The sequence below is a fragment of the Paramisgurnus dabryanus genome, chromosome 1 (genome assembly GCF_030506205.2).
Source record: "Paramisgurnus dabryanus chromosome 1, PD_genome_1.1, whole genome shotgun sequence".
NCBI classification, from domain to species: Eukaryota; Metazoa; Chordata; class Actinopteri; order Cypriniformes; family Cobitidae; genus Paramisgurnus; species Paramisgurnus dabryanus.
In genome coordinates, this window is record NC_133337.1 from 7,477,897 (window position 1) to 7,504,419 (window position 26,523).

General features: G+C 40.0%; 1 protein-coding gene across 8 annotated transcripts in view; it reads right to left on the reverse strand.

The window, feature by feature from the left end:
- Positions 1-26,523, reverse strand: part of erc1b (ELKS/RAB6-interacting/CAST family member 1b) — a 242,174-nt gene that overhangs the window by 122,686 nt on the left and 92,965 nt on the right. For all 8 annotated transcript variants that reach the window (XM_065265801.2, XM_065265800.2, XM_065265799.2 and 5 more), the window contains 2 exons: positions 22,372-22,565; positions 9,322-9,457 (listed from right to left, as the gene is read on the reverse strand). In XM_065265801.2, coding sequence (XP_065121873.1) covers positions 9,322-9,457; positions 22,372-22,565 — 330 coding nt within the window. The remainder of the gene's footprint in view (positions 1-9,321; positions 9,458-22,371; positions 22,566-26,523) is intronic.

Genomic DNA, 26,523 nt, shown 5'->3' on the forward strand with positions numbered 1-26,523 from the left:
CCATCCTCTGGCTGGGGAAAGCGTCAAGATTGCCAAAAACATGGTAACATCAAACAACATCAGCCAACAAACCGACCCAATAAAAAGACCTTGGAAGTCTATTAAAGACATGAGAACATGCGGATGTGATTCTCCCACCCCGCCATCTGATCCCGAGCTCCCGATCCTGGATCTGGTTCGAGTTGAAACGTTTCTCTGAAGCACGGAGATTGTGGCCGAACAAATGTGAAAATGCTCCGCCGGCCCGAATCGCATTCAGGTAGAGACACAACAAACACCATGTTATTGTGTCCAGTAGATGTTCAATGAATCCTTTATTTTACTCTTAAAACTTGTCATTTTGTTAAATATAATAAAATAGTTATCATCTGAAAAAAGGGGAATAAAAAAAATCACTAAGAGCTGTCAAAACTAAAGGTTTATGTCCCCCACCTTTTAAAACTATATGTTGTTGCTTTTACAATTGTCTTGATATTTTCTTTCCAGTAAAAAACATGAGAATTATTTTACTTCTATATAAAAAGACTGCACTGCAATTTTAATAGTTCCTATCCGTTTTTGTCAATGCAGCAAATTTGAATGACTGGAAAAGAAAAAACTACTGTAGGACATCCCTCCGCACTTCATTCACAGCACCTCCCCGTACCCCTAAGGGTGCACCAAACACAAGGGATTCACTAAACTAGGCCATTTGTTAATCTGTAACTGCTATAAATAAGGCCAGAAATAAAGAAAATCAACCATAGAGAGTGACAAAAAACAATTTAGGGGCTAATCACACCAAACGCGATTTAAACGCTTTTTTTTTTTTTTAAAAGAGCAGCTTTTTATATTGCTAGGCAACCACCGAGTCAGCTGTCTTGTCAATCAAATATTAAAGCATGAGCGCTCATTTGCTGTTAACTGTCATATTAGCAGAAACTTTAAAAAGAGGGCACTTGCTCTGACCTTGTTTGAGGTGCACAAACATGCAGGAGAGAGTGGAGTCCAGTTCTTCAAGGCAATTGTAAACTTCCCTCACCTCATTCGATTGGATAATGGAAAGATGCGAATGACGTTGGCTGCTTTTCCGCTCTCAGCGGTCCTTCAAAAATGCGTGCTGTGCCCGGCGGCAAAAAACGCAAGGCATTCGCTCACTGGCCATAGAATATCATTCAAAAAAGGCACCTGCAACTGCCATAAACGCTTTTGGTGTGATTGGCCCCTAAGGGTCCAATCACACCAAACGCATTTAAGCGCCCGACGTCATTTGCGCCTTTCTATTGTCCAATCGAATGAGGGGAGAGGCGGGCCTTACGTTGTGGTGAGAGAAGTTTACAGTTGCTTTGAAGAACCGGACTCCACTCACTCACTCTCTCCTGCGTGTTTGTGCACCTCTCACCCTCAAACAAGGTCAGAGCAAGCACCCTCTTTTTAAAGTTTCTGATAATATGACAGTTAACAGCAAAAGAGCGCTCATGCTTCAATATTTGATTGACAAGACAGCTGACTCGGTGGTTGCCTTGCAATATAAAAAGCCGCGTCGCACTGCACTTTTTTTTAAAAAGGCAGTGCGTCGCGCCTTGCATTACCAAGCGTTTAAAGCACTTTTGGTGTGATTAGCCCCTTAAGGTTCCATGATGGACTTGAAAAGCTCTCAAGAGAGTTGAATACTTATCCTCATATGCAAGTTACCTGTTTGTTTTACAAAAAAATATTGCTGCCTACCAAAATACATTGGTTTACCTTAATGGAGCATCCTATGTATGAAGGCAGTCCCAGAATGCAAGAGATGCATCTCTTTTAGAAATAAAATTCTGTATGATAATAAGGTAACACCTTACAATAAGGCTGTATTTGCAGGCATTAGTAAATGCATTCGCTAACATGAACTAACAATGAGCAATGGCAGCTCTGCATTTGTCAATACATTCATGTCAGGTCATTGTGCATTAACTCATGTTAACAGTTACAACAAAAAAGTTTTAGTAAATGCTAAAATTAACAAAATCTGATTAATAAATGTTGTAGATGTATTGTTCATTGTTAGTTCAGGTTTGCTAATGCATGAACTAATGGTATTAGTAATACCACTGTAATAAAAATGCAGCAGGAAGTTAACAAAACTTGGTTTTGTAAGGGCGCACTCAGGGCGCACTCACACTATCCAAACTAAACCGCGCTCAGGCGCATTTGACCCCCAAAGCCTGGTTTGTTTGACTAGTGTGATCGCTCTGTTCCGTGCCCGGGCGCGGATTGGTTAATTGCACCGCGGCCGTAGCGCAGTTCACTTGGGCTCTGGTGCGGAAGGCTGTGGTGTGAGCGCAATCGCGCCTGAGAGCGATTCAAAAGGTGAAGACGTCAGTTGCACGACCACTCACCTTCATCTGCCTCCGTAAAAACCTTTTGATGTGAGCAGCAGGGTAACGTGAATGTCCGAGCTGCACACATGACAGATAAACTAAGCAATATCTCTCATGTGAGAGGGCTGTCTGTAATCGCGCACCAAACGATTACAAATAAAAAACACAGACTTATCATTACGGTAGGTTCCAGTGTAAAGAGAGAGCTTTACTTCCTGCTTTTTTCAAAACAATCGCATCTTAATGACGAAAGCACGCCCGGACTCGGATCGATAAAAAGTACAGTGTGAGTACGTACACCTGGGGGAGTAGGGAGGGGTGACAAACACGCTGGGGCATGGTTTGGATAATGTGAGTGCGCCCTTAGTCAATTCAACATACTATTTTTTAAGTTTTGACCTGTGAACAGCTGACAAAACATATAAAAACAAGTTAAAGTAGCATAAAATATATGTTGATTTGACAAAAATGCTGATTTTTTTTTACAGTGAACACGTCTCATTGGAATTGTCACGCCTTTTTTGTAATTCCCAGATAACAACCCCTCAAAACTAATAACACACGGTAACTTGGATGCTGCAAATCATTTTGATACAGAAGGTACAGTTTAATATTACACAAAAATTTTATAAAATGTCTTATAACATATATAATTATATTTACACATTTTTCAAGCAAATAGTGTGTTTGTGACATTTGAACATCTTGTGAACTGAAAGTAAACATGTTTTCCTCAAGGAAGGTCTGCATTTATTAATAAATAAATCAACATTTAATGTTCCTTACCTTTCTTATGAGGTAAATATCAATGTAATAAGCGGGATAATGTAGAGGCAGCCGGTTGTTATCCCAAATTAAGAAAGACCATCAGATAGAAGATCACACTGCCTGGGCTTATTTCTGCGATAGCAACCAGTTGTCCTCTACATTTTCCCTTCCTTAACAAATACACCCTTATTGTGAAGTATTACCAATAAAAAATACTGAATAAAAAGGGTAACAATGTAGTTTTGGCTTACAAGAGTATCATGCTTTAGCTTAGTAGCATCCTAATGGTAAACAACTGTGAGTTAAATCTTCGGTGCGGTCTTTGTGGAGTGCTCTAAATTGGTCATTTAAAAGGATTTGTTAGGATGTTGTCTTGAAAGGCAGCTATCTGTGTCTTGTAAACAATCGTGAACAAAGCTCACTCAATTTGATACAGAGCTGTTATATGCTGTGGCCTAAAAATACCTAAAGTACTTTACAGTACAGTCATCGTTTCTGGACAAACATTAGCCAGGTGTGCGAGACCTTCGGGTCTGTGTACCAGTCACTATTGCTCCATCCTATTACTCCGCCTCTGGTGGTGGGCGGGTGACCTTTAATTCACAGTCCTGTGATCATTGCTGTAGTGTGCGTGTGGCTGTCTGGCCAGAAAAGTGCCATAAAATAGGTCCCCCAAAGCAAAAAGTCATTATCATCAAAGTATCTCTGCAGGGAAATTCTGCCCTCAGCGGGGAATCTTCTGGGGTTCTTTCAAGGAAGCAATAGTTTATGTACATGACAGAAAAAAAACAAAAAAAACACTTGAATGAGAGAAATAAGTGTCTGACACAGCCTAAAGCTAAACATTTAGCATAAGAAGGATGTGAACGACTTGGGACGTAGCAGAACAAAGATGGGTGTAAACAGCGAAGCTCTTGAGCTGATTGAAGAGGTGGAGGGCCTACATATGGGACTGATGGGTATCAGATGGAGAGGCTATGTGAGAAAGCACAGTCCTTTAAAAGTAAGTGGCAGACATTTTGGTAATGCCCCGTGCTGTTATTTTCTACTGATGCTCATATGTACTAAAAGGGAAAAACCAAAACCTCTGCAACTATTTGCCAAGCTTTTGTGTTAGTAATGTACAGCAATTCACCATTAAATCTAATTTAAAGTGAATTGTAAAAGGATAGCTTATTTAGCTCAAATCAGGCTATTTCTCTGTTTGGTCTGGCTAAAGTGGAGTTACGTTCCAGAGCAAAGAGATCAGGTGATGGCCTTGCCAATAAAAGCAATGGGATCTTTTAATTGTAAGGCAGGACTTCCTCTCTCAGAGCTGCCATGTTGACTGCCATGTCTCCTTTCCCTCTTTCTCCAAAAGACTAGGTTTTGCTGAGGAAACGACAGTACCAGAAACAAACAACTAAGTGTATTGTCTTATTTCACTAACTGGGTTTCCGTCCCACAGCCTTTATTCACACTTTGAAGTATCGCGTGAGAAACGAGTGATGGAAACATAAAATTTCGAATCCCTTAATTTACAATGAATTTCCCCATTTTTTATGCTCACTTGAGGTGGTTTTTGATTCATACGAAAAAGAGTAAATGTGAATAATGGGAGATCCAAACGCCCACTCGTAACTAAATGCAGTCCTGTCTCCATTTCCTAAGCATGCCTTGTTTTGTTTACTGTTGGTTACTAGGTTACCAATACCACCGTCATCTGCTCAAACAACTTGATGGAAACGAGCCTAATTCACATACCTTTGTTCTTATTTTTTGGCAAATTTTGAAAAGGTTAACTTTAAATGGAAATCCAGCTCCCCATCACATGATTCAGTACGATAAGACCAAAAATAAAGGGTATCTGGGCGTACTATTTTTATCCTTGTTGTATATGTTAAAAGTACAGGGCCATTATTAAATGAAGAGTTCAGATGCAAAACCCTCTAAGTGCACCTGACATGTTTTCTTTATAAATGAAATTCAAATGCATTGTCTTTCATTTCAGAACCCTATAACTGCATGCAAGCCTTTGTGCTAAAAACCTCCGGGAGGGTATTACCACTACACGCACTTTAGGAATGAACCAAATAAAGAACAAAATCGCTGTGTCCCATCCACCAGAGCTTTTGATAGAGAGCCTTACGACTGGCGTCTGTTACCTCTCTCCTGACCTGCTTGCTCTGGAGAGGCGATGAGTGGCAGAATCACAGCTTTCATGTGTAAAGTACACAGCACCTCCCTCTTTTCTCTCTGCTCCATTTCCATTTCTCCATCTTTAACTCTCTCCCCGCCTCGATCGACCTCTCTCTCTCTTTTCGTTTCCTTTGAGTGTTGAGAAGGCTCTCGCCACCGCGTTAGCGATGACGACCTTGTCGAGCTGATTTTGACCACAGTTTTGTTTCACCTCTGTTCTGTGTTACCACTACAGCTCCATCTCTCGTCAGTCTTCAGAGGTTTGGAAAACAGACTGGAACATTCTACAGCATTCCACAGAGACCTCAGGAACTCAAAAAAGTCCTGAACCTGAAACTGCCAAAACTAATTTGTCCGAGACAGTAATGTAACATCTAATCCCAAGATGGTTTCTCTACACGCACCCTCGTTGTTGGGTCAAACACAAGCTATTCATAAAGAAACAGAATGGTTTGCTTAGAGCGAACAGCTGTCTTCGAAGAGCCACAAAGACATCCCATTGCCTGGGATTGTCTTGTGCTAATTATATGCAGCTTACTAATGTGGTGACCTAAAAGTTTGTAAAAATGGAATGAAAAACTTTCCCTAAATAACAATAATATGTAACCCAGTCTGTGAAAACCCAGTTAAAGTCATTTTGTTTTGTGATTTACTGTTTTTACATAAAATCATCTCACATAAATGTGAAAATATAACCTTGATATATTTAATACTAAATTCATGTCAAAGATTGATACTTGGATTACAAGGCTATACCTTGGATTTCACAGACACAAATTACTACTCCAAAGGTCATCCTGTTTCTTACACAAAACGCCTTTAAATAAAGTCCTTATAAACTTAAACAGGCAAGATAAAAAACGGTGGATGCTGCAAACCGGCTGTTTGTGTGCCAGGATGAGAAAATAGCATTTCGAATAAAAATCCGCTCCTCTCAATGAAAGCAGCGTCGGCCACCACCCAGCCAGTCATAAAAGGCTTCTGTTTGACTGTTTTATATCTGTGTGCTTAAAATGGACCATAAACCTACGATCCGCCTGCAGCACTTTGGCTTTATTAACTTCAGCGTGTCGCCATCACCTGTCGGGTCTTTTCATTTACATGTAAGAGTGTGGGCGCAAGGAGAAAGACCTGCATAAATGCAGATGTAACCCGGTACATAAATCTTTATACAAATGTGTGCAAGAAACTTCGTTGTGAACATTTGCGCTCCATGAATACAAAAGAGCAGCGGTGCATGTAAGAACGCTTAGAAGCACGAAGCCGAACTCGTAAATGTTATAAAAATACTCTCCCACAATTGCACACTAAAGGTGTCACTCTAAGCTCTCCGCATCTGAGTGCTGGTGTTTACAACCACATAAGATCACAATGTGCCCAACATAAAAGGGGCTGAGAGACTTATAAACAGAAAACCTATGGCTTATAACCGCCTTCTGTAATGAGCTGTGCACCGGTGTCAGTCTAATGGCTTCTTTAAAGGAGCACACAGTGCACCTGTGGGGAAAATCTTACTTTGGTCTTGGTTTGATAATTGCACAAAGTATGCTGCAAAATACGTTCACACTTTCTGGCACGCAACTATTCCCCGCTCAGTCTATTGGGGATACGTTTGCTTTCTTCAATTCCTTTGTTCCTTGACATTTATATTTTCCTTCCAACCCCCTTTGGTTTTTCCACCTTTCCTCGCTCTCCTCCTTCAATGGTACGCACTGTGGAGATCAGGCTACACCAGGGTCCTTCTGGTCGTGGTGCATGCTGGGAATCGGGGCATTTGGCACTGCAGTAAAACGGAACAGACTTAACCACGCAGTAAAACAGGTATTTACTGGGCTTCATTATAATGTCATCTTCTCTCCCCTGCCGTCTTCCTCCATCCGTCTCTCCGTTTCCCAGCGAAAGACTTGATTTCTTCAAGCTGATGATATTTGATCAGCAGGAGGGGGGGGAGGGTACGGCTTGATGATTCAGTAGGATTGTACGTCTGGGAACTCTTTATCTGTCTCTCAAGCTGCAGAGATGAGTAACCCTATAAAAACCATCATCTTGTCTTTTATCATACTAAAGACAGAAATAACAAGGAAGAGGAATGGTGAGAAGAACTTCAAGAATTTCAACTTCACACTGTTGTGGGGCGGCGGTCTCATTTCGATCCAACATCGCGTTGCAATACTCTGGTACTCTATCTCTCCACAAACTTGCGGCATGCCTGTGCCCCATATGCTTCTCCTATGGAAACTAAAGGCAAGTCTTTATTAATTAGAGGTCTGCTTCGTGCAAATCATGGTTTGATCACATAGGAAGCTTTCCCATGGCACCAGGAAAGAACCGAGAATTAAAAGAGAGCCCGGTATTGACTCTAAGCCTGCTGGGTAGTTCCACCCCTCTGACCATCTTACTTTCTCCAAAGTCAATAGCTGCTATCCTGAATATGTTTGTGAAGCTCTGATGCTCAACCACGACCAACCACCCCAAATCCCACCTCTGGGTTCGAGTGGAAACCTTTCTAATTGATTGAAAAGTAACTGGAGCCCTTTTTAGTACAGGGTCAGTGCTGTGCTAAGAAAGATTTCTCTAAATGGTGTCCTGGGCTAACCTCTTTGAGCTCACCCTGACCAACCAACTGGATAGGGACCACTGTAACCATACCAATGATCAACAGCAATCAGTTTCACTTCCAAACACGCCTGACATATCCAATCGCATGTGGATATTAGTTCAGGGTTATTCTAATGCACAGTCTCTGGGCCTCAATGTTGGAGCATGACGTGCATGTGGGGGAAGGTGGCGGTTGATGATTTTGGCTGAAGGACGCAGCTATTGCCGCTTCCAGCATCTTTCCTAGACGAGGCCCACGATACTGCCGCATCGGGGCGCTTCGAACAGGGGAGAAAAAGCCACAATGTGGGCTCACGGCAACGTGACCCCACGGAGAAGGCTGGGGCCCCGGAGTCAAAAATGAGCTCTCTGCAACCGCAGCGTGTCCTCATGCACACACACAGACACGCCAGATGCTGGGTACCACAGGTCGAAGCCCAATAGCACATCAATCCTGCTGTCAAAAAATAAAGCGTATGAACTCAAATCAAAACAATGAACAAATCAGACCAAGAAAGAAAAATGTGAAAACGGAGAATGATCGAAAGAATAAACCGGTGGCCAGAAAAAAATACTGAAACCACAACAAGGAGAGGGCTGTCGTGGCATTGTTGTCCAGAGGTCTAAGACAAAGAGGATAAAGAGTCCCTCCATAAAACTGGGACTTTCTGCACACAGATTCTCACAGAAATGAACTGCTGACTCTGGCTCTTGTGCCTGACTCTCTCTATCCAAGCCAAAAAATGGCCACCACAGACCACCAACCTATTCTGATTTCTCTCTGTCTCAACCTCCTGTCAAACTGAAGCTAAAATAGTCAATATGATGACAGTTACATCAGCTCAGATGAGGTAGTTTGGTGCTTGTAATTCTACTCAAACTAAACAAGACTAAAGCCGGTTTGCCTGCTGATACCTGCATAATGGATGCTGGCTTTTCTACCTCAATATCGCTGGGCCATAATTTACGCTTCAAAAACGGATCCTGTGGTTGCGTTGAACAATCATTTTCATCCGTGTCCTATTTCACCTCTCACCCATACTTCTCCTTTTCTCTTTTTCGAAAATCCAAAGATCACAACGGGAGAAGGACACGAGGTCATGATATGCGCGAATGTGGTCTGGGAGAGGGAAATGTGAGATCCCATTTTACCTGAGAAGAATCTCAGCGATTCTCAAATGAGGCACTAGATTTGACATCTACACTTACGTAAACGAGAAAAGACGGATAGCTCTGAAGAGATGTATTTTTAGGCAGCGCAAAAGGAAAACCTTTAAGCATTGCACAGAAATTTGAAGCAATTGTGAATAACTTTTGGACTTTTTTGTGACAGTGAGCCTCTTAAGAGGTTCATGAGTGTCACTGTGCGTTATGTTGGTATGTACAAAAGAGAATTGAGAGGGTGCATATGTAAACCCTTTGTCTGAAATCTAACCTTGATCTGCTGAGAACTCTCATTGATATTATCCTCTCTCTTCCGAGCCTCTTCCATCAGCTGGGCATTCTTGCTCTTCTCCACCTGCTCCTTGTGCTTTAGGTTGGCCACTTTCTTTGTTTGGTCTTTCATCTGCCTGTGGGGACACACCAACAAATTTTATGGTCACAATTGTGCAAAATGTTAATAGTAGAAAACAAAACAATGATAACTAACAGTATTTTTGTAAATAGCTTCACATTAAAAAGTACCGTAGTATGTACTGACACTGTGCACAAAAGCAAAATGTTCATATTTATAAAATACATTTTTTTTTAGCTGTGAATGTTTCTTCCTTCACTCAATATCTGATTAAATTGATTTATCAGCAAACGTTTTTTTTTTTTTCAAAATTACAAAATGATTCCCTAAATGACAACTGGATGCTACATGTAGGAATGAATACAATGCACTGAGGTCATATGACAATAGTGTAGCATGCTTATATTTATGCAAATTGTTACATATTGCAAACTCTTTAAAATGCTATTTTGAAAAATTAGTACACGCAGTACAATTTACTGTAATCTATGTATTTAATATACACAAAAATTCTAAAAGGATGATTCTGTTTTCTCGCCTTCGCACACATGCATACAATCCAAAACAGCGGGACTAATGAGAGGAGATCCAGCTAAAAATGATCTGGTTTATCATAAATGATAACAAAGAGAGCAGGACCCATTTTCCCAGATCAAGCTGTGTTATAAATGAAAGGCGGTATGTTTGTGTTTTAGCTCTGGGATTTTTCTCATTATCCTCCATCACCCCGCACCCTCCTCATTCTGTTGTGGCATGAGAACCGCAGGAACACAAAACAAAACCAAAAAGGGAATAAATAAATAAATTAAATGAACATGCAGATGGGGTGGACTCTTTCATTTCTGAGCAGTGACGTATCAAACAGGACCGAATTCCGAAGTCATTCGGTACTGACGAGCGTCACCGCTTGCGTCGGCCGTGGGAAGTTTTCCTGTTTACGTGGCCATCACAACTGGATTGTGCACTGGCAGCGTAGTGGCCAGGATCGCTTACCATTCACCATCTTGACTTGATCAGGAGAAGAAACCTGTTTGCCTTACCAGTCATCTGCCCTGCAGAACAGATGTAGCACAGACTATGCCAACACCAATGTCAATAAAAGAGAAAGACATTGGTTTGTGGAAAGACCTCCCCCCCTTGACACCACAGAGCATTGCCAAAGACACATAATACGGGAAGGTAAATTAAGAGTGATTATGGAGGTTTATGGGATACGACAAGCCATGTCTCAGTGTGCCAGGAAACCGGCACCAAGGTGCTCCTCGGGAAAACACACAGCTTGGTCTTCTCGCAGTGGAGTCTTGAAGGGTGTGCAGTGATGCAAGGTGATGGCGAACAAGGTTTGGAGAAAGCAGGCCAAGCCACTGTGCCACTTGAACCTGATCATTCTTCTAGTCGAGCTGTCTTGAGTACAGTAGAGCACTGTGTTGGAAGTACCACAGCACAGCCGCAGTCTTCTGGATTTCGTTGGCGGTACCAGGTCATCAGAACACAGCTGCCATACATAGGTTTGGGGTTAGGGCTGGTCCGGTGACATACATGTTTTTAAAAAAACGTCTGCTGTTTGTATTTCCATCTTTTCCCAAAGTGTTATTTTCCATTCCTTATAGTACAGGGTCGGGAAGTACAGTTTGAATGCGTGTCTTGGATGCGAGGCTGCGGCGTGCAGCCATGCAGAATCGCAGGGTGTGTTGACAGATTCTAGGTGATGAGGAGGGAAACTCTACTTGAGTTACATGTTCGATGCAAAATTTTATAGATAAAAAAATCTTCAAATGTTATTGAGGTCTCTGCGCTTGAGGTTACGGCTGATATTGCTGTAACGCATACAGACCAGTGTGTTTCTCTAGGAGGAAACTAATTACAGCCTAATTTCATAGCTGCTAAAGAATGCAATAAAACGGCCGCAAATAATTTCCGTGCTGAATCTGTAACTGGAAACGTCGAGGAAATTATGCTGTGCTGTCAAAAGACCGTCTTGAAGATGACATGACCAACATTCATTGCAATTTTTTATAACGAAGCTAAAAGAAAGACTTGCACGAGGGAGTTTGTGCAACAGGTCATAAATATACTGGAATGTTCCTATTTGCTGTTTCCAGAAGAGGCCAAGCCATCTGCTTGGCTCTGCTACATTTCCAAGAAGCAGCGGACTGTTTTTATGTCTCGTGCGCCAACCTTTTATTCCGGGTTTTGATTATATGTTTATATGTCTCCATTTGAGGGCTGATGTGATGGGATAGGTAACCCCATTATGGAGAGTTCATGGAGGAAATATTTCTATAACAATAAAGAGAAACAATGAGATCGGATCTAGATTTAATTTGCCAGTCGTTACAGTATTTCTGATACTGTACACCCCGACAAAAGCCTATGACCACACAGGTATGTAATGCTGAACAACTTACATTACATTCATAAATCTGGCCGACACTTTTATACAAAACAACTCGGTGCTTGTGTGTGTTCTCTTGAAATCAAACCCACAACCTTTTCACTACTAACGCAATGTTGTAGTATTGGTGTACACGCCCACTAACTTCGTCATTCTTCGTTTCTTTACCTTTATGGGTATACAACATATTGAAATGTTGTAACTTTTGGAACATTATACCTTAAGGACCTATTGTTTTCCTTAAGAAACAATTTTGTACCAGTTAAATTTTTGAGGTACAAAACAGTTAACTGTACCTTTAAAGTAGGGCTGGGCAAAAAATAGGCTGCGATTCTCGTGTGTATCTCATCAGTAAAGCCCGTTTGGTGATTCGTAGTAAATCGCCATCACCTGCTTTCAAATGGAGCGGCATTTACTACACATAGCCGTATTTCACAGAGAAACTCGGCAAAATCGCATACATTAAAGCAACACTATGTAGTTTTTTTACCTTTAAATAATGTCTCTAAAATTATTTCAGTGATAGAACAACTTTTAACTGGACAAATTGTACTGTTGCTGCAACCTGAGCAGCCTCCTAGCTGCTACAAGCACACGCTGAAAGTGGCGGTGGAGGGTAGGCAACACAGCCCAGCCCCTCCCCCTGCCTGCAAATGAGTGTCTGATACCAGGCACTGTTGCGCTTTTCAACCACACGGGGGAGCTGTAAGTCATTTTTACATGAAAACTACATAGTGTTGCTTTAAGGAGGCGTTTTTACACGATTATGAACGCCTAGCTTCTCTAGTCAAAATTCTCTAGGTGATTTTTTGCCCAGCCCTTTAAAGGTACACAATAGATCCTTAAGGTACAATAATGTACCCCAAAAGTTATAACATTATATTATGCTACATATACCTGTAAAGGTACAGAACGGTACCATAGGGTAGTACCCCAGCAACAGAAAAGGTACAGTTTTTCGGACAGTGTATTAGTACAAAAAAAACTACTAAACCACACAAATCACACATACACAAAAGCTAAGCTATAATTCACATACAGTAAGATCCAAAAGTCTGAGATCAGAAAACTGTGACTCAAAATCTAATTTAAAACTGGAAGTAAACGGAGTATTAGGATTTTAGGAAATGTAAAACAAAGAAGTGTTATGGCATAAAATGAATCAAACATTTGAGATTCAGCAGACAAGATGCACTTTGGAAGGCTCTTAAATCAAGCTAGGATAGCATGGATAATCAGGTTTAACACAAACCAGTCTAAACTGGAAAAAATGACCCCTGAAAATCCCCAATAACGCCCTATAAGCTAAACCTATCGATACTGCACATCTCATGCAGTGCAATGCACACCATAATGCATTCACAATAGACAATGAACAGACTGCACAACACGTGTAGGAGATGCATATCATTTTTCATTCACTGAATATACAAATGCATGCAGAGGCTAGTGCTGTTTATATAACCACTATACTTATTTGTGCCAGTAACATCTAAATCTACTATTTGTGCCTGCTTAGTCTGCCTAAGCACACAATGACATCATCTAAATATAGGGCGAATATGAGGAGACCATCTTACTCTCCTGTTAACACAGCAAAAACACACACACAAAAACCTTAATGGAAATGTCTTTATATATTGAACCAAACTGCAAAGGTACAGACCCCAATTACAGGCCGGAGAGAATGCCTTCTTTATTTCATCTTTTCCAGTACGAATATTTTCCTCTCCTTTAAATAAAACTCTGTATACTGGGTCACAACCCTATGCCATCATCCACCTCTCCGGCCACATGCTGGGCTTTATGTTGCATTAAAGCCCCTATAATACTAACAAAATGACACTGTGCTTAAGGTGTCAGTGTGTCCTTAAACAACAATATTCAGGGTAGGTAAATAAAAAAGCATGTAAGCACGAGTATGAGAGTCCTGTTTGTCTCATTTTGATAAAAAAAATACATATTATACATCTAGACATGAAGGCGGATGCTCATAAAAGGTTATTTGGTTAAATATTTTTCACGTTCTACATTACAGCCGAACCTTGTGCTTTTTAATTAATCTTTTTTTCACGATGCACGACTTTGGAATGCTATCAAAAGTAATAATTCATTATTTTGGTCCAGATCTCGAAATTAATAATTCATATCCAAGAGAGCTTCAGGCAATGTTTACAGGGTAAGGCTTAAAAGTACTTTGAAATTCTGGAGATATTGGCCGGAGAGTGTGAACAAACATCAGAAAGTCTGTTAACTTTGGACTGTAAAGATGTTTCAAACTTTAGCATAATGAAGCCTTTGAAACATACATCTAGTAAACACCTCTCGAAAAACAAATAAAAAACCGCTTGCGTTTGCATTAGCACTTCGCCAAATTATGCCTCAGGGATGAGCGGGTCCTTGTTGACAACCTAATGCCGTGATGAGGCATGCCGCATGTCTAAGGCCAAAAGCAAACGTTGTTGTATGTTCCTCACCAGCACTGCAAGGTCATCTAATATAAAAGAAAAACCAAGAAACTCAAAAACGAATGAGACATCTCTAGTGCTCAATTTCTCAAAATACAGTATCGTTCTTTCAACGGTTTCTTTTCCAAAATAACACGAAACTACATTTCTAAACAATTTTATTCTGTGGTCACCAAACAGGAGAAATGAGGCCCGTCTGGCAATAAAGAAAACGTTATTCCAGGTTTCAAATCGCACCTGACACATAATAACATAAAACAAGACCCAGAGGTGAAATTGGGTGCGATTTTAAGACGAATGCACACGGAAATCGATGTTGAAAAAATAAATCCATCACTGCGTTATTAGGAGTTCTGGATAAAAAACGTATTATGTTACTGGGCCAGTGACCTGTTTAACACTAAAGGCTGGAGATGGTTACAACTCGGCATTTTCATCCAAAGCTTTTTGGCCCACTTTTCCTTTAAGCATGCTGACAGAATAGCACGCAAGTGTGCCTATACTAACAGTCCAAGATAGGATAAACAGCAAAAGGTTGACTAAGGACAGAAACCCCTCTGTTTATCACTTCCGTGACCTGTTTGACCAACACGCAAGGAGGTGGAAAGACTTGCTTGCAAAATGTTTAAGCATGCGTGTTTACACCATTCCTCATCTCCTTCAAAATCCTTTAATGTCACATCTTGAAGTTGGCCGGATATCTCCCGGTATTCAAGACACGTCCCTAAGCTGGGGACAAATTAAAAGCAGGAAATGTAGGTTCTTAGCCGACTGTGGCAGTTTTCTAGCAGCGGGTGAAGGAAAGCTGGCAGGAGTTGCTCCTTCAGGCCGCTATGTGATAGCGGGGCTCATTTCCACGTTTCTGTCTGCGGTCAGTGCTAACTTTTCAAGCCTAATAGAGTTTGGCTTCCGAGGCTGCCAAGAGAGGGATCTGCTGTGGCCAGGTGCACGATGGGGTGTCCCCACCTCTCTCGCGTACCATCCTAAACGCCGACATTCGTCCGGTACGTGACGCGTGGAGAGGTCTTTGGGGACGATTCCCTCCTGCCCTTGACTAATCTAGTTAATTATGCGGCCGGCCTTGAGGCCAGGCCAGCCAAAGGTAACTGGAAAGCACACAGATACAACAGAAAGGCTGAGGTGTTCTCAGAGCCGGGCATATCGGAGAAGCAGACCTCCCTGTCTGTGTGGAACCGTGCCTTTCACCTGCTGGTGGAATAGATGCAAACTGTAAACCTGCACCAGAGTAACGAGGAGTGAAGCCAAGTTCAGAAATGCCCACTGGCTCTACATATGGAAAAGAAATAAGTAAATACATAACGAAAGAGGAAGAAAATGTAAACTGTGAACAAAGGTCAGAATATGGATGCGAGGAAGATGGATGAAATGGAAAAAGGGGAAATAAATTATACTGCAAACGACAGCTTATTTGAAAATTACCTTTAGCACAATTGTACTAGTTCTTATACATATAATCTTGCATTTATATGTTTTTTTTTTTTCATTTCTTTAACCCCTTTCACACAGCATGTTGATCCCAGAAATCTATTCTGGGATTGTTTTTTAATGGGGACCTAGTAAGATTTCTGGAACTTGTCCTGTATAAACAAAAGATACGGAACAATGAACAAACAATGTATGTTACGACGTGTATGTTATTGTTTGGTTATCATTCAGCTTTTTGATTTAAAATGCTGATAAAAACAGCTGTAAACGGAAAAGAAGCAGAGATCAAGGAGCTCCTCACTATTGTTCACCAGCTTAATAAAACAGTACTGCGCTACTTTATGATTGAATCAGAAAATAAATGCATGAGCATGGTTTTTTGAGAGAAAAATTGTAAATAATAAGCAAACTTAAGATGTTGCGGGTCACATCATGTCTTTATGGGATTTTTACAGGATGTGTGTGAACGCATGCAGAGATAACATAGCTATCATAATCCATTGAATCTGATTAGACCATTAGGATTGCACTAAAAAATGACCTATTTTAAGCCAAAAATAGTCCCCATTGTAACTTTAAATAGCAGGGGACTATTTTCGGTTGCTGCGTAATGTCATTGCGCCTCCTGCAGCAATGGTACGGAAGCAAAGTTTTTGATTATTACGCCTGAATGAGAGAATAGTTCCTAGACATATCTGCCTAGAAAATCTTAGTACACGATGTAAATACTGAAGAGTCCAGTTTTAAATCGGAAAAATGTTGAAACTCTTTGGTTATTTTTGAGTGTGATGCTAATGGTCTAATCAGATTCAATGGATTATGCTAAGCTATCCTAAAAGTGGTACCGCCAGACCCGGAGATCAGCTGAATGGATTGCAAAACAGTAAAAAAACAGTAAAAATGTTTAAAGGCGGAGTCCACGATGTTTGAAAAACGCTTTGGAAAAGGAGACGGGCCGACTACCAAAACACACTTATAAATCAAATCAAATGCCGAGTTGTGTATGTGTGGGGCGGGTCTATCAACAGAAGGTCCAGATTCTATTGGGGTAAGGGCGTGTTTGTTAAGGTGATTTCAAATATCAACATTGGCTTTCAAACATCGTGGACTCCGCCTTTAAATGTAGAGGAGCTTTTTTTTGGATGAGTCCCTTTAAAAAAAAATCTTAATGTATGCAATTTAATAAATATTTAACTATTTGTGACAATACTTTTAAAATCCAGACTAAAGTCACAAAAAATGACTTTTCACAAATTACATTTTTGCAGATCACATTTTGACTACACTGTTGAATTTCTTTGCATGCAAGCTGCAAGTACTGCAAAATAAATGTACATATCTTTGACATGCCAATCAAGCCTATTACTAGAACAAAACAGAGAGTGAGACAGAAAAAAACGAGACAGACAAAGAGCAAGAGAAAGCAAGAGAGAGAGAGAGAGAGAGAGAGAGAGAGAGAGAGAGAGAGAGAGAGAGAGAGAGCAAGAGAGAGAGCAAGAGAGAGAGCAAGAGAGAGAGAGAGAGAGAGAGAGAGAGAGAGAGAGAGAGGCAGGAAGCATCTATCCTTCAGGGACCGGCACACATCACATTTATTGTCAAGCATTTGTAGAGTAAATCAAGAGGCCCTGGCTGGAGCTCAGAACCAAATGCGTAACACTGGGGAAAATTCATTTTGGCATGACACGGATTCCTTTTCATTACGCCTCAGCCCTTGATGTGGGGGAGATATCAAATCTTCCCTGTTTGTTGTGTTGCCGAGTTCCAGAGAATACATCAAAAAAGTGCAAAAAACAAAGAGGTGGAGGAGAATGCAGCGAGAGAATGACACTTCTGTCAGGCGTTCCTATACCATTATGCTTGTTTTCTAGGAGAGTAAGAACAGGGGAAAAAATAAAAACCTGACAAATCTCTGTTCCACACCAAACTAGAAAGAAATTCAAAATAATAAACAAGGCGAGTGTGAAAGAAAAGAGGTGAGTGTTTGCTCCAGCGGTAGGGTCGAGCTTTTTAACGTGACTTCAGTAGAAATTAATGATGAAGATTCTTAACGCTCCAATTGGAAATTCTGCAGGGATCCACCGATGTTCTCCTGCTTTTACATTCCTTCTTATTTTCTTTGACCTGACATGCATTTTTTTGCTTTTTTCTCTTGTGGAGTGGTACACATTCTGAAGACGTCACAGGAAAGCTGACATGCATTAATAAGACAAAAATAAGTCTTCTGTTTGTAGCGCCTGCCTGACCTTACCAGGTTTCCTCATTCCTTTCTTTCAACCTTTAATCAATTCAGGTCAGAGCAATTTTGTTTTTTCCACAGAAATTTTAGAAGAAGGTCCAATGGGAGCGAAAGAGGCAACCAGAGCAAATTGGGGTTAAGTGCATCGCCCAAGGGCAGCCCCACACAACAATCAACCACTGAATTATTCTCCCCGAGCAGCAGTTACGTTTTTCCCTACCGCCTCACTCACCCCAAAAACACAGATTTTAGGCTTGGACAGCGCATTATAGAAAATTCACTGGAAATATTGGACATGTGCATATTGCAATAGTTTGCAATAACTTAATCCTTTTGATACTTTCAAAGGTTTTGTATAGTCAAAGTTTAAGCAAAGGAACTGGAACACAAATCTTTGCTTATGTGTGCTCTGACGTATGGAAGATAATCAACGTAAAACATGCTTGTTTGCTATATCATTTTTAAACATATTTTATTAAGTTCAAATTGATTTAACACACTTTAAGCATTATCGTGACACATTGTATGTTCTTCAATATCGTGCAGGCCTTTAGTCAGGCCCATCATTAAAATAATTTATTTTATTTGGCACCTTGGTTGAGAAAACTCAACTCAACATTTTTTCATTGCCTAGTTTCCAAACCTGTGTGAATTTTTTCTCATTTTGTAGTCATGAATTCAATGAACCCATTGATCAGATTCATAAAACCAGTGTGAGGGATTCACTTATGAACTAAACAGGAGGAAACATGACTGTAACAATTTTCTTTTTCGTCTCAACTATTCCTTCAAGAATTTACTATAAAATACAACCTGAGGAAGTGCATTTACTGTTGAAAGGAAATGTGGCCGAGGAAAGCAGGCATACTAACCTTGAAACCAGACTTGGAGGAAGACAGCATTCCAGAGAGAAAAGAAAGAAGGGCGAAGAGAGACACAGTAAGTTGGGTTAAGATCTAAAGACAGCATGTTAACAGTACACATAGCGAGACGTCACAAACGTGATGACAGCATCTGACAAGTTTGGTTGCAAAACCTAGTAAGCTGCCTGAATAGGTAGGTGACGTCTATGAAACCTCACTAGTGACGGATTTGAAGCACTCTACACTCTGTACAGTACCTTTCAAAAAGGTCCATATATGTACCATTTTGGTACAGATATCTTCCTCTGAAGTACCAGTATGCACCTTTTAGGTACAAACGTTTACTTTTTGAAAAGGTACCACCCCAGTGACAAATTTTTTTGAGCATGTACAAAGCTAATTGCACATGCTCCTGCGCTTCTGTATACCTCAGAGGTAAAAAATGTATACCTTGTAATGTGGTGCAAGTCGCTTTGGATAAAAGCATCTGCCAAATGCATAAATAAAAAAACTCACAATTGATTCAAGTAGGGTTTTTCATCATCATGTTGCCAAACTAACTCAAATAAACATAACACATAGCACAGACAGACATGATGAATAAATTATTGTATGATTATCTATTTGGTATTATATTAAATATTTATAGTCATTACTTCTCTCACCTTGTCCACTTTTTGAATTTACCTTTTGGTTTTGGTTAAGGTTTGTATGGGATCTGACAAGAACACTTGCTGCTTTTGAATTTGGCAAAAACAATGCATCTTAATTAAAATACCTACTTCCTGGAACAGCTACCAATTATGACGCATAGAGATATCTCTTTAAGCAGCTTGCTAGGCTTTGGACCAGGTTACTTTCCACATCAGCTACATAATTAGTCATATAAGAAAACAAATACATTTTCCATGTACAGTCAAGGAAAATATATATATCGCCACATTTTTCCTGCAAAAGAATGTACACTTAGGAAAAATGGTCAAAATAGGCACACTAACTGTCACTGGGCCGGTACCCTTTAAAGAGGTCCTAATATGTACCATTAGGTTTGATATCAATAGATACCTTTGAAATACTAATATGCAGTATTTAGGTGTAAAGCTGTTTTGCATTGGTAACACTCCAGTGACAACTGGTGCACCATTTTTTCTGACAGTGTATCTATTAAAACTGCAACTTTTTTTCCTGTTGGCCGTATTTAATGTATCCTCTTATCTTAACAGTGAGTTGTACAATCCTTCATATTTACTGCAGATTTACCACTGCCAAACTTATGAAATAAATATCACTATTCCCAATCCATCCTCTGACATTTTTCTGTGACTTTGAAGGCATTTTTGTGCAATTCCTGCCTCCGCATCACTGATCTTCAACAAGAGGAGCTTTGCTTCTCCATCTCTGCCTGAAAAAGGTAATCCTGACTGAAAACACGAATCTCGTTCAGAACAGAAAGCGCTGCTTCCACCTGCCACTGGCGTCTTGATTAAAAACGCAGGCGCTGAGAAAAGAGGACGCGTCTGAATAACTTTCCGTCAAAACCGAATCGACAGTCAAACTCTTAAGAACTGCGAGGCAATGACATGGAGAACAATGCAGGATTTTTTGAGAACCGACCTCCCCGTTGTGTATCGAGAGCATAACCCCACTCTCAGTGGTAATTACCTCGGTTAACAACTACGGCTTGCGTTTATTTCAGAAACCGTTGACATGAATGATGCATGGAGCCAAGCATATGGAGTTTGTTTTATTCTAATCCTCTCCTAACACATATTGGTTAAGAAAGCGTGAGAGATGTCGAATGTTAGTCAGATTAATATTTATGAATTAACAGCAATCCACCTTAAAACTCTTACGTGGCCCGTGCCGCTGCCAGCTTTGGCTGCGAAAATCTAGTAGGAAATAAATGCATTTCCCTGTCAGAGCTCTTCTTTAGCATGTTGGCTCATACGTTTGGCATTCGAATTCGGTCTCCTGTCAATAGACGACGTCAACACCCACCCCATTCAAAACTCTTCACCTCCAGGCCGGACTCTCCTCTTAAACTCTTCCTCACATTCCCGTGTGTTTACACTTATTTCAATTATTCATCTCCTTTATTTATTTATGCAAGCCAAGATGAGAGACAGGCCTATATTTGCTTCACATTAATTAGTCCAATTACACAGGCTGAAAACAGATGTTTATACCAAGGCAAACACTCGCTGACAGAAACCCCAACACATCCAGAAATGGAGAAAAACACACATAGCACGCACTCAGGTTTTGCACAAGGGTGGGCTGAGAGGGAACAGGCTGCACTTTTAAGCATCTGTGTATACAACAAACTGACTAATGGGTCGATGATGCGCCGTGCATAAAAGCGACGCATATTTCTGTTAAAATAAGCCATCCGTTTCATTAGTATATATTATCTAAAATAAAACAAACTTATTGACAACGTCACTGTTAATGGACTGCTATGAATTTAAATTATCTTTAACTAATATAGGGAATTACATCCACTGGCCTCCAATCAGATGAGACGCTTCCAAAAGAGAAGTTTGCAGGATCACTTAAGGTGAAGAACATCACGTTGCACAAAACGTACCTTGTTTCAAAGAAATGTGTTATGGATTATAACAAAATCTGCAATGTATGTCTGCAATGCATCTACTAGACGTGATCCATGACAATGCCAACATCCCACGATGCTGTGAGATGAGCACTGAGGTACTCCAAATATCCTGCAAGTTTCAAAACGGCACACTTCTGCCAAAACAAATTGAGGATATGATATGATTGAGTAGGTAAGAAGGACAGCGAATGAGTGAGATGGGATGAGCGAGATAGAAACTGAGATATGGTTTAACCCCATGTCCACGCTTTGGTGAAGTAGTCCCATAGAGACTTACTATAATAACAGTAAGATCTTACGGCACTTATGAGCCCCTATGTACACAATACGATTAAAATCATGCATTAATGAAAGCACATTACGTGTGTGATTTGGGGCAGGGACGAAGGAGTGCCACGTCAGTCTGGATGATCACAAATCTGTTAGTAGCAAATTTACATGCACACATGCTCACTTGTACAGTATGCCAAAGCGTGCAATGGCAATAAGAAAGAGCATTAAACTTCACGGCAGATGGAGAATGGAAAATGGATTTGTGGGAGTCACAGAAATGAAAGAACGAACCAAATAAAATGATTGTTTGGTTGGCAAACATAAGCAAAGCGAGACATGATAAAGTACAATGCGTCAGGAACAATTTGTGTAAGAGCTAGTGTTTAAAGACAGACACATGAGAACTAAAGTATATAAATAAATGAACTAAAATTAAAATCACATCCGTAACTGTGATGAAAACAATAATTATTTGTGTAATTTGGTTTGGTTTCTATAGAGATACGCACATTAAACACTTCACAAGCTTTTGGTGAGCTAGATCTGACAAACATCTAATACTTTTTGGACCTTCCTCAATGTTTTTGTTGGGTTATAACTATAATCAGCTTTATAAAAAAAATGACGTCTTGCCATTTAACCAGCCCAGTAAAGGTGAGTGTGTGTCTGTGTACCTCTCCAGCTCATTGATCTTGCGATCCTTGTCATTCTTTTCATTCTCCATCTCTCTGAGGATCTCCAGAAGTCGGTCCACCTCCGTCTGTGCTTTACCAGCATCCTCTTTGTAACGTGCCACCTCCTGCTCGAGCATGGCAATGCGCTCCGACAGCCCCGAATTCGCCTGGGCCTCTACTGCGGCTGACTGCGCCTGCATAAAACAAACCGTTAACCATTAAAAAATGTAGACTCTTTTTGAGTTCAACCTGTAAAGATCTGTTCAAAGGCGTCTGAACATTTATCTGCCACATCTGTAATTATTCATACTTTTATTATTGTTAAAAACACTACAATAAATATTATTTACATTTATGCATTAAGCAGATGGATTTATCTAAAACCAAGTGCAGTGCATTGCAAGCTATACATTTCATCATTATGCATGCTCCTGTATGAACCCATGACCTTTGGAACTGCTGATGCAATGCTCTTCCAATAAAGCGGCAGACAGCACGTACAGTATCTGAAATTTATTTTTTAAATTGTGACAATTCTCTATAAACAGTCTGGTTGTAACAAAATATTTGTGAATATATGATACTTCAAATGTTGAACTTGGTGGAAACAGGCCTCAAGTCCAAAAACAATTTTTTAAAACAGTAATTCAAATGTTAACGTTTTTTTATGATGTGTAAATATACACTACATTTTTTGCCCAAAGCATCTATTCTCAGGATTTAGGTTATGATGCCACTCCCCTGAGTACAGACACAGAGGCTGTCCTGCTTGATCCCATGAGAAGATGTGTAGAAGTCATATTTGTGCGTCATGTGTGTTTTGAAGTCTCAGACATCCACTCACACCTGCAGGCTCTGTGTAAGCAGCCCATGACATCACACCAGGATACTGTCTCATTACAGGGTGTGCGTGTGGACGGATGGAAACACAATCATACTGAAGTCATCAAAATAATTAGTGACATTATAGGCATTTAAAGTGCTGGGTCAAGGACCTGCTTTAATGAAAAGTAAATCAACTCGCTTCCCCAGACAATTAAAGGAGTCGGGCACAATGAGTAACTGTGGTAATGTCTCTTTAATAAAAGTCCTCTAAAAGGACGCAGGTGTCTTCCTGCTAAAAAAACTGTCTGCTGTGAAAACGCAAACAGAGTGAGAACACAGGAGCACCGTGTTATTTGCATCACGGATGTGTGTAATGTAAGTGCACAGATGTGTCATCTGTGTTGCAATGAACCTAACACATAAAAATAGTTGGAAATAGATTTCACTTTTTTTTTTTTTTACAGTTTTTTGCTTAAAATGTCTATCTTAAAATAAGTAACATACTTAAAGATTAGATTTTAGCAGTGTGCACACAAATAAATGTCCTACATGTTGCCACTAAAAAACATATTCGTCTGAACTGTTTTAAAGTACCTTTAACATTTTTCAACTACAAAAATGGTGACCTTGGACTAGGGCTTTCGCAGTAAATGCAATCCTGTATTACCGCTAGTGTTGTAGTCAAGACCACCTAAACCGAGACCAAGTCATGTCCAAGACCGTCCGAGACCGAGAAAAGACTAGGACTTTGAAGGGTCTAGACCAGTGTTTCTCATACAGTGGTGTAAATGAACTGTTACTCGTTTAAATTGCATTATTGTGTGAGAACGATGCTTTGAATTTTGGAAAAACGGCAGTTTCATTTAGTAAGACATGTAACGTAAATGTTGGTGTTTTAAAGCTGGAAATACAACAAATAAAGTTAAAACAGCCATAGAGTCCGGTCTCTTAACTCACCACAGTCAGCTATCGCGTCTTGAGAAGCGGGGACCAGCGGGGGAGGCGATCGCGTTGAACTTGTGGACCAAAGCGCGAATATAAACACGTGACACAGCTGTTCGCACCAGTCACGTGACTCACGCTCTGCAGCTCATGCTGTATGAAACAGACGCACGCGCATCAACTCGTAACTGTAGGGCCCGTTGTCTAACTTACTAAATTTATTCTAGAGATGTCTTTTTTACAGACTACATAAAGGGACGGATCAAATTACCTTGGGGGCCGGGTCTGACCCGCGGGCCGCCAATTGAATAGCCCTGGTATAAACACTTGCCTAATTTAGGTCATCTTTTGGCGGACCACTGGGGGGGTTTGGCGGACCACACTTTGAGAATTACTGGTCTAGACCAAGCCAAGACCAGTGAATGTCACTGAATTAAAACATTTATGATAAAATGTGGAATATGCATATGATTAGGCACTAATGTGTGTGTTTGTGTGTGTGTGTGTGTGTGTGTTTGTTTGTGTGTTTGTTTGTGTGTGTGTGTGTGTGTGTGTGTGTGTGTGTGTGTGTGTGTGTGTGTGTGTGTGTGTGTGTGTGTGTGTGTGTGTGTGTGTGTGTGTGTGTGTGTGTGTGTGTGTGTGTGTGTGTTTGCCATGAGAGAAGAATAAAAAAAAAAAAGTAAAAATCAGTAAATTATGATAATGATAATTTTTTTTTTCGTGATATACCATCAGTAGTGGTCTTGAAATAAAATTCAGAGTCCTCTTCAACTGAAAAATGCGGTCGATTCCGAGACAAGACGAAGACCGATCTCGAGTACTACAACACTAATTACCACGCTACTGACAAGCCTACCACATGGATGACAAGCAAACGCAACAAATGCACTTTTTACATTAATTTCATAAGTCTATGCACTTCTTGTTTTACACATCATACATGTATAATAAAGTCAAAATCAATTGTCAAGAGTTAAGAGAGTAATTTGTTTTTTGTAAATGTTTCAATTTAAATGTAATACTAGGCAATTCATATTTTGTTAAATCATACAGTGAACGTGTGAAAAATTGTGAAACTATGATAACAGAAGCATCATCGTCTGCCTCTAAATGCAGTTTTAAAGTTTAAAATTACTTTAATTAATCTAACTGATCAACACAAATACAAAGTGCCATAATACAACTGATTGCTTAGTGACATTACAACCACTTTAAATAAAAACCTTTAAAGGTTTTATCTTTGTGTATCTACAGCGTCTGTACTGCAGATGTGCGTGTTGCAACCCTTTTAATAGAGGAGGCTTTATTATTAACTGACTGAACACTTGACTTTCACCTGGGCATTTAGATATGCAAATTTTTCATCAACAATGTTTGTGTGAAACAATGTAAACATGATAATCATTCATCGACTAGACAGTTTCAGGATTTCCTCTATGCTATTACAGTCTGCTTTATTAACAGATTTTCTTTTGCTCCATGGAGCTACATTTACATTTAGCAGACGCTTTTATCCAAATATCTGTGTCCCTGATTGGCCAGCTAATCTGTACGTTGTGATTGATCTGCCGTCAACTGGAAATGTGACCCTCCTTACCATGTTTGAAAGATTCGCTCAAAATGCAATGCAAACAGGAGTTAACTTACAGGCTGAGTCAGAAGCGGGAGGAATTATGATAATGTCAGTCTTGTCTACATCACCAATCCCAGGAAGTAAACTGTTGCCTACAACCTGTGTGTTTGTTGTTGTCTAAGAAAAGAGATTTACGTTGGAGACATCGTTTACTTTTGGGGGTTTGTACCTTTTGCATATCGTTAACATGTACTTATTAGGGCTGGGCAAAAAAAAAATCGATTTTTCGATTAAACGTTTTTTTTTTTCGTGGTTGATTCAAAGCAATTCTCACAGGCCACTAATACATTTTTTTCCACAAACATTGAACATAAGATCAACGTTAATCTAATTACTAGTCTTCTCCACTTTTTTTACCAAGGAACGAGAGGCGAGCCTGTCATTCATTCATTAAGTCTATATTCTAATATATTCTAATATTCTATATAATCTATATTCATCGAGTTGAATCGAGAATCAAGAATAAAAATCGATCCGAGAATCGGAATAAAATCGATTTGATGAATTGAAATTGAACCAATTGTTCTGGATTTAAAAAAATATTTTATTTTAACAAATAAAAGTGCATTACGGGCTAGTTAGACAAGCAAAATCACTCCAAGCTAAATTCCTTCACCGCGACAGCCCTACCCTGGACCTCAAAACCAGTCATAAGTGGCATGGGTAAATTTGTAGAAAAAGCTAAAAATACATTGCATGGGTCAAAATTATACATTTTTCTTTTATGCCAAAAATCATTAATATATTATGTA